Source organism: Oryx dammah, unplaced genomic scaffold (genome assembly GCF_014754425.2).
Source record: "Oryx dammah isolate SB20612 unplaced genomic scaffold, SCBI_Odam_1.1 HiC_scaffold_8, whole genome shotgun sequence".
NCBI lineage: Eukaryota > Metazoa > Chordata > Mammalia > Artiodactyla > Bovidae > Oryx > Oryx dammah.
This window is the reverse complement of record NW_024070192.1, coordinates 35,256,566-35,265,881: the sequence shown is the minus strand read 5'-3', so window position 1 is coordinate 35,265,881 and position 9,316 is coordinate 35,256,566. Positions and strand designations below refer to the sequence as shown.

General features: G+C 50.1%; 1 protein-coding gene across 1 annotated transcript; it reads right to left on the bottom strand.

The window, feature by feature from the left end:
- Window positions 1-4,357: 4,357 nt before the first annotated feature.
- On the bottom strand, window positions 4,358-8,006 carry LOC120866084 (asialoglycoprotein receptor 1-like). Its single transcript, XM_040243560.1, has 9 exons — window positions 7,647-8,006; window positions 7,282-7,365; window positions 6,116-6,232; window positions 5,881-5,976; window positions 5,738-5,809; window positions 5,424-5,510; window positions 5,184-5,335; window positions 5,003-5,109; window positions 4,358-4,773 (listed from the first exon to the last, which is right to left on the bottom strand). Exons 2-9 carry the CDS (start codon window positions 7,346-7,348, stop codon window positions 4,611-4,613), a joined length of 861 nt encoding a protein of 286 aa, XP_040099494.1. The 5' UTR covers window positions 7,349-7,365; window positions 7,647-8,006; the 3' UTR covers window positions 4,358-4,610.
- Between the last annotated feature and the right edge of the window lie 1,310 nt (window positions 8,007-9,316).

Here is a 9,316-nt window from a genome sequence, read left to right as displayed (position 1 = left end):
TTTAGATCTTCCACCAATCTTTTATTTGGGTTGTTTGGGTTTTTTTTTTGACATTGAGCTGCATGAGCTGTTTGTATATTTTGCAGGTTAACCCTTTGTTAGTCACTTCCTTTGCAACTATTTTCTTCCATTTTGTGTGTTGTCTTTGTGTGTGTGTGTGTGATTTCCTTACTAAGGTCCGTCTAGTCAAGGCTATGGTTTTTCCTGTGGTCATGTATGGCTGTGAGAGTTGGACTGTGAAGAAGGCTGAGCGCCGAAGAATTGATGCTTTTGAACTGTGGTGTTGGATAAGACTCTTGAGAGTCCCTTGGACTGCAAGGAGATCCAACCTGTCCATTCTGAAGGAGATCAGCCCTGGGATTTCTTTGGAAGGACTGATGCTAAAGCTGAAGCTCCAGTACTTTGGCCACCTCATGCGAAGAGTTGACTCATTGGAAAAGACTCTGATGCTGGGAGGGATTGGGGGCAGGAGGAAAAGGGGACGACAGAGGATGAGATGGCTGGATGGCATCAGGGACTCGATGGACGTGAGTCTGAGTGAACTCCAGGAGATGGTGATGGACAGGGAGGCCTGGCATGCTGTGATTCATGGGGTCACAGAGTCAGACACAACTGAGCGACTGAACTGAAGTGAACTTGCTGTGCAAAAGCTTTTAAGTTTAATTAGGCTCCATTTGCTTATTTTCATTTTTATTTTCCCCATAATGTGTTTGTACAGTTGGTGTGTTCAAATCAGGATCTAACATCCCCACATTGCACATACTGGAATGCCTCTTAATGCTTTTTTAAATACATGACAATCCCCCTGCTTGTTTGTATCCTTTGTCGTTTATTTGTTGAAGAAACCAGAAATTGGCTCTGTAAAATCTACCCGCTCCTGGATTTGACAGAATGCATACGTGTGTGCCTGGTCCTCTCCCCACTAAATTTCCTGTAAATGAGTAGATAGCACTAGAAACTTAATTAGATTCATGTTCAAGGTTCTCTTAGAAAGCTCTTTCCCAGGCAATGTTGTTTAGCCCCCATTGCATCAAAATGAGAGATACATAATGTCTGCAATTTTTTAAAATGACCTCCTTCTTTCTAATCATTTTATTCTTATTTCTCGCTCTGGATCAACGAAGTCCAGGTGATGATTCCCCTCTTTTTCTGGGTTCTGTTTCTTGAAAGTGAAAGCTGCTCAGTCATGGCCGACTGTTTGCAACCCCATGGACTATACAGTCCATGAAATTCTCCAGCCCAGAACACTGGAGTGGGTAACCTTTCCCTTCTCCAAGGGATCTTCCCAAGCCAGGGATCAAACCCAGGTCTCCTGCATTGCAGGTGGATTCTTTACCGGCTGAGCCACAAGGGAAACCCAAGAATACCAGAGTGGGTAGCCTATCCCTTTTCCAGCGGATCTTCCCAACCCAGGAATCAAATCGAGGTCTCCTTCATTGCAGGTAGATTCTTTACCAACTGAGCTATCAGGGAAGCCCTGATAAGAAGCCCCTGTTTCTTATCTCTCCTCTTTAAGGACCCAGCAGGGTGGAGGCTGAGATGTGCATGAACATTTTTCCTAGAGATGGACAAGAGATAAGTGTGGGCTCCTCCCACTCTCAGCGCTCAGCTCCGATCTACTCAAGGTCCTTCTCTCAGTGATGCCTCCTCTTATCCTGTCCTGTCCTAGTCTCCTCCTTTCCTTAAGCAACCACTTGAATGGGGTTGACATGTCCTTGAAAATGTATAGATTCTTGAAATGTACGTAGTGCTACTGTGTGTGTAGACTATTGATTTTTATCAGTGTTCTTGTGTTCTAGGCAGCATTCTGGTTTTTAGTTTTTTCATCTGATGCTGATTTTAGGCATCTCTGCATCCACACTACATGTGTGGACATGTAGTCACCGAGGATTTTTTTCTGTGTGATATGCTTTAGAAGTTTTTTTCCAGCTTTATTGAAGTATGACTGACAAATAAAAATTATATATATTTAAGTTGTACAATGCGATTTTTAAAGGTGTACAACAGGGTGATTTAATATGCATCTATACTGGAAAATGATTCCCACAAACTAACACGTCCATCACTTCACATGGCTACCAATTATGTGTGTGTGTGTGTGTGTGTGTGTGTGTGTGTGGTGAGGAAACTTAAGATTTACTCTCTTAGCAAATTTCAAGTATACAGTGTGGTATTGTTAACTGTGGTCACCATGCTATACATTAGATCCCTATTCCATGCCATTGGTCTATTTGTTCTGTATCTTCATGAATATGGCTTTGCAATATAGTCTAATAGTACTTCCCTGGTGGTCCAATGGTTAAGACTGGGCTTCAATGCAGGGAGTGCAGGTTTGATCCCTGGTTGGGGAACTAAGATCCTATATGCCCTGTGGTGCAGCACGAGGGATATATAGCTGATTCACTTCATTGTACAGCAGTAACTAACACAACATTGTAAAGCAATTATACTCCAACCAAAAAAACTAAAAAATAAAACTATGCATCTGTGTTTCCTTTAGTCTCCTTCATATTTGTTTGTTTTCTACCTTTTCCAAGTATCAGATTTTCTTTTCTTGATGATATCTACATTTTTATTTTCTAGTGCTTTAAGTTTTGCTTTAAAAAAACAAACAAGTTTCTCCCCCACCCCTGCAAAAAAAAAAAAAAAAGCTCTTTCTACTTGGGGGAATTTATTGTGTCATTCTTTTTCTAAAGTTCTTTTTAAAATTATTAATTTGGCTGTGCTGGGCCTTCGTTGCTGTGCAGGCTTTTTCTGTAGTTGCAGCAGGCAGGCTTCTCATTGCAGTGGCTTCTCTTGTTGTGGAGCATGGGCTCTAGGCCACACGCAGGCTTCAGTAGTAGTTGTGGTGCCCAGACTTTAGAGCACAGATTCAATAACTGTGGTGCACAGGCTTAGTTGCTCTGCAGCATGTGGGATCTTGCCGGGCATTGGCAGAAAGATTCTTCACCACCAAACCACCAGTGAAGACCTATTTTGTTATTCTTTTTCAAGAATCTTGAGTTAAAAATTAAGCTTCTTTCCATTAAACCTTTCCTATTTTTTCAGTCTATATACTTTTCCTTTGGGGAATTGCATTATCAGTTCAGTTCAGTTCAGTCGCTCAGTCGTGTCCGACTCTTTGGGACCCCATGAATCGCAGCACACCAGGCTTCCCTGTCCATCACCATCTCCCGGAGTTCACTCAGACTCACGTTCATCGAGTCAGTGATACCATCCAGCCATCTCATCCTCTGTCGCCCCTTCTCCTGCCCCCAATCCGTCCCAGCATCAGGGTCTTTTCCAATGAGTCAACCCTTCGCATGAGGTGGCCAAACTACTGGAGTTTCAGCTTCAGCATCATTCCCTCCAAAGAAATCCCAGGGCTGATCGCCTTCAGAATGGACTGGTTGGATCTCCTTGCAGTCCAAGGAACTCTCAAGAGTCTTCTCCAACACCACAGTTCAAAAGCATCAATTCTTCAGCGCTCAGCTTTCTTCACAGTCCAACTCTCACAGCCATACATGACCACAGGAAAAACCATAGCCTTGACTAGACGGACCTTAGTCGGCAAAGTAATGTCTCTGCTTTTGTATATACTATCTAGGTTGGTCATAACTTTTCTTCCAAGGAGTAAGCGTCTTTTAATTTCATCGCTGCAGTCACCATCTGCAGTGATTTTGGGGCCCAAGAAAATAAAGTCTGACAGTTTCCACTGTTTCCCCATCTATTTGCCATGAAGTGATAGGACTGGATGCCATGATCTTCATTTTTTGAATGCTGAGTTTATGTTATGTTGAGTGTTAATGTTGAGTGTTAATCGGCTATACCCCAATAAAAAATGAAAAGTTTATATTAAAAATAAAATAAGAAAAAAAAGTTTAAAATATATGAAAAAGATGGCACTAACCAGAAGACCACTGCATGACCCATTTCAAGGTGATTGTCGGAGCTAACACCTGTTGTTGTGCATGTAACCCCTGCCCCCCATGTACCCATGAAAATCCCCTTTAAAGTCTCTTGCCCCCTGATCGGCAAGGAGGAGTTGATTTTTTGGGATATGAGTCACCTTCTTCCCTAGATTGCCAGCTTCCTCAATAAAGTCATAGTTCCTTTTACTCATCTCTCAGGATTGTATTCTTGAGAGATGAACAACTGAACCTGAGTTCAGTAACAAATCAGTAATAACGCTATTTTACAGCCGAAACACAGAAAGCAGACTAGCTTGCCCTAACTTGTATACCTGTAAATAACAAATCCAGGCCTCTTGGCCCGAAGCGCAGACAGTTCTCAGGATGACCCGTTGCCTGCCCAAGACTTCCTAGTGCTGACCAGCCCACTCCCGTTTCCTAATCCCCAGCAAGCAGACAACTCAATGTTTTGTGTATTTCTTTTCTTTTTACTCTAAAAAAATCCAGTTGACATTAATAACTTGCAAACCATAGAAAGCAGCATGGGTTTCAATCTCCTCGTGCCTCTAAACATCATTCTACATTTCTCAGACACCATCCTTCCCCCTTCCCTCTAAAATCTTAGATGAAAATCCAGAAGCCCTAGATAGAAGGGCCCCAAACCAGGACCCCTAGGGCAGGTAAAGGCATTGAGGAAATAAATTAGGGGAGAGGAGGCTCTTAGCTGTCATTGCCTCTGTCCCGACGGGCCTCACAAACCCAGCGGTAGGACCTCAGGCAGATGTCATCATTCCAGCGGCCCTCCGCCGTGAAGTGGGCACAGTCTTCACCCCCTCCGAGCCCATGCCCATACCAGTCGTCTGGCTGCTCTGGTGCCCAGTTCCTAAAGAGACCAGAGAGACGTTGGACCCCAGCGCCTGAGACCCTGAGCCCAGCCGTGGACCCCTGGCCCCCGGGACCTGCCAGGCTGGGATGATGGGCTGAAGATGAAGGGGCAGAGCCTTGGGGTGAGACTCTGAGCCCAGCCATGGACCCCCGGCCCCTGGGACCTGCCAGGCTGTGATGGTGGGCCAAAGATGGAGGGGCAGAGCCTCGGGGGCGCACACACTCACTTGAAGCCCGTCTCGTAGTCCGTCCCGTCCACCCATTTCCAGGGCCCATTTTGATCTGTGAGGCCTATCCAGGTATGTACAGGGCCCATGTGGTGCTGGATAAATTTCTGGGGAGAGAGGAGAGCTGGTGACCTCTCCTTAGACCTGCCAACCTCCCAGCCGGGCCTTACCAGAACCTCACCTGCTCCTCCCAGGAGCCCACCACCACCAGGTGGGCATTCTCCAACTCGCAGTACTTCTCAGCCTCCGGCCAGGGCTTCCCCGAGCGAGAGAACCAGTAACAGCTGCCTTCATAATCGATCCAGTTCACTGGGCAGCAGGCCTTTTCAGAGCCTGGGGTGGGAGTCAGCGGGGGTGGTGAGGGGCTGAGGGGAAGTGGGTTGGGCAGGCAAGCAGGACTGGGCAACCCTCACCCCCTCACCATTGCCCTGAAGGACAGCCATCTGACAGCTGAGGCTTCGCAGGTCAGACACAAACTGCTTCACGTGGAGCAGCAAGCTGGAGTGATCTGGGGAGACAGGGCAGAGGGGGAGGGGGATGAGGGTAGGGGAAAGCAAGAAAGTCACGATGAACACTGGGGCCTGGGAAGGTTCTGTCATCTGCCTACTGGGGCGTGAAGACAGATCGCAGATACTTCTGCCACAATGCCCCTTGGTTTGGTCTGAGAGACCGCCGTATCCTGCAAGCGCATGTGCACTCACACACACACACACACACACACACACCCTCGCTGACCTGCATTCAGTTCCTGCTGCTGTTTCTCCAGCTGGGACTCCAGGGTCTTCACCTTTCTGCCCACATTTCCTCCTAGGGGAGAGACTTGCTCAGTGTCTCAATGGCCCTACTGTTCCCAGCCTCCCAGCCCCAGCCCTCCTCACCCTGAACACTCAGGGCCTTGACCTTGGCCTCTGTGCTCACTGTGAGGTTGCTGAAGGTCTCTCTCAGGGCGCTGAGCTCCTCCTGCAGCTTGGAGTCTGGGCAGAAGAGGGTGCAGACAGGACAAAATGAGGGGGCTGCTTCCCACATCACAGCAGCCAGCTCTACCGACCCCCGCCCCCTCACCATATCACCTTGCTCCCTTCCCAAACACCCCCTACCCCCTGGGGAACCCACTCTGGGATCCGATCACACAGAGAACGACTAGCAGCAGGAGGCTAAGGCCCATGGAGACCAGGAGGAGGCTGGGTCCGGTGCAGAGACGCCGACTGAATGAATGAGGAGGAGGCGGCCCTACAAGAGAGGAGGTCAGGCACTCAGGGATAGATGGGAGCCTGGGGCAGCTCTGGGGTCCTAGGAGGAGGGCAGCCTGAGCCTCCTCTAGGAGACTAGGAGGGACTTTATAGATGAAGAAATCTGGGCGGTAGGTGACCGGGAGGAGCTGGATGCATCGAGAGGTGAGAAGGGATGCGAATCTTTCTGCGGGAGCCCTACCCAGGCTCTAGGCCTTTGCTGGCACCTAGTGGCCAGATCGAGTCACTGCCGCAACAGAACGCAGAGCCTGGAGAACGGAGTTTGCAAGCTGGAGACTGGGGACGAAGGGGTCTAGCAGGTGGGGCAAGAGAAACGGGTTTCTTGTTTTCCCCGTGAATCCCACTCCTCTTTGTCTGGGCGCAGGGAGGCAGAGTAACCAGACTTCAGGTCGACCAAGTTGTGCCCACCGGGGAGCCCTGTCTCAGTGAGCTGAAATGCGGGGGCTTCCCCTCCGTTTTTGCTGGGAGTCCTTTCCCCCATCGAAGGGCACTGCCCACTCCCTTCTGCCAAGCATTCCATCCTGGCTCAGCACCAACAGAAACATCTCTGCTCACAGGAGAAAGAAAGAGGGCTTGACTCATCCTCCTCCAGTCAGAGCTCCCTGAGGCCAGCCACAGAAATTTTCTCCTTGACCCAAAGGATCCCCGACACCTGTGCACTCATACATACTCACACTCACACACACACTCACACACATACACTTGGCCAAGGCTCACGGGTGTTGGAGGAGGAACGAAGAAGAGGGTCTAACTTCTTGCAGTTAACCCGACATCCTCTGGGCAACCCCCTCCCCAGGGTCCTGAGAAGTCGGTGACAAGGCGAAGGGCAGGAGAAGCATGAAGGAGCCTGGGGACAACTGCCACCAAGAAAGGGTCTCCAATCCTACACCCTGCACCTCCCCTAAGAGGGGTGGCTCAGACACCACCGACCTCATGAGCCCGGCAGACCCAGGGAGAGGCGGGGTCAGGGAAGGGGGCGAGAGCCACCCAATGCTCGCCTTTCAGAAATAGGGGGAGGCGTCCCCTTACTTTTTCTGTGCTGATGGCCATTCTCCTCGTTGTCCAGATGCTGAAGATCTTGATACTCCTTTGTCATGGTAGGGCCGGCTAGGCCTGGGACCAGGTCAAGGCTGGGGTTAGGGCTGAGGCTGGGGATGAAGAGCTGGGGTGTGGGGTTCGGTCCCTTTCCAGGTGATCAGCGACTGCGTGGAGACCTTTCTTTTTGCTCGAGTTCCCTCCAGGCCTGACATCCAAAATCTATCTTCTGAAGTTTTTCTACTTCGTTTCCACCCCTCCGGATATGGATTTCTTTCATCCCCTCCCCCACCCCACTCCACAGTTAGTTCCGCCACCTCCTTTCTTCCCCCCACCCCCTTTCTTCCCCTTTTACTTGCCAAAGGTCTCAAGGTTGACTTGTGGGTCCCTCAATGCTGCGCAGATCCCAGGCTAAGAAACAGGCTGAAGCCTGGATAATTAGCACTGACAGCCCTGGGTGGTGGGAGGGGAGGGGGCAGTGTCCATTCAAGGGCCCTGAGCCCTGTGCGTCTGCCTGTCTGTGTGACTGTGTGTCCAAACACACCAAACCTGGCATCTCCAGTGCCCGGGACTTTGGACGTAAACAGAGGTAGAAATGGATTTGGAACTCAGGGAGGGTGTGGGGGTGGGAGCAGGGGTGAGTTGCCTCACTTTCCTTCCCAGGGATGGAGAGTCTCCTTATTCTGTCCCCCATCCTTGCAGGCAGCCATCCCACTCAAGGAACTGTTTGGGAGAGGTCCAGACCAGGAGGGGCCGGGGTGCAGCTGGCTGGTTCCCCTCTGCCCCACTCCCCTTTTACTTCCTGTCTCTGAATTTCCCAGAACTGTTGATCTCTCCAAATATCTCTGACCAGGATCAGAGGGGCTGAGCTCTGCTCTTGCCCAATCCAGACCTATGACCCTGGCATCTGAGCCTGGGCCTGGCTTCCTGGGGCTCAGCTACCAGACACCCCAGCCTGGGGCTGAATGGCTCTCCTGGGGAGTAAAGTCCTCCAAGCTGCCTGGGGGTCAGGGAGTGGGGGCGGCAGGAAGGCAGGCTTTTCGCCCCTGCTCAGCTGGATTAGTGCCAGCAAACCTCCAGTGACTCCTCTGTGCTTCTCCCTTGTTGCATGTGTTGCTTCTGTCGTCAGACTCTTTGTGACCCCGTGGACTGTAGCCCGCCAGGCTCCTCTGTCCATGGGATTCTCCAGGCCAGAATACTGGAGTGAGTTGCCATGCCCGTCTCCAGGGGATCTTCCCTACCCAGGGATCAAACCTGCGTCTCCTGCATTCCACTGAGCCACCTGGGAAGCCCTTTCCCTCATTACCTCCTCTCATTAGCCCCAGAGCACACCCCTATTTGATTCGGAAATGAGGAAAATGAGGCCCTGAATGGTAAGAGCTTATCCAGAATCCAAACAGCAGAGGCAAGCCTGAGATGTGGATAGCCGGACTCCCGGGACCTGTGTGCTGCTCCCAGAACCAGGGTCCCATCCTGTCACCACAGCTGGGCCCCAGGGTCCCAGAGATACTAAAAGTGGTCCCTCACAGCCCCATTTGAGAGTTCACCGAGGGCTAAATTCTGGGAGTGTGTGGATTGGAATTATGCTAAATCAGAAACTGGGCTTCCCTGGTGGCTCAGTGGTAAAGAATCTCCCCACCAATGCAGGAGTCACAGGTTTGATCCCTCGTCCAGGAACATCCCACATGCCAACTAAGCCCAGGCACTGCAACTACTGAGCCTGTGCTCTAGAGCCCACAGGCCCTAGAGCCCATGCTCCACAAGAGAAGCCACTGAGGTGGGAAGCCTAGGCACCACTAGAGTGTAGCCCCCGCTTGCTGCAACGAGAGAAAAGCCCACACAGCCACTAAGACCCAGCATAGCCAAAAATAAAATAATCAATAAAAAAATTAAGAATCTGGACGATGTTAATGATGTTAGTAAGTCTTGCTTTAGACCCCAAATATGACATCGTGGGAATCCTATGTTATGGATACTTCACTGAGAAAACTAGACTCGAGTTAGAAGAGTTTACATTATGTGAGAGATT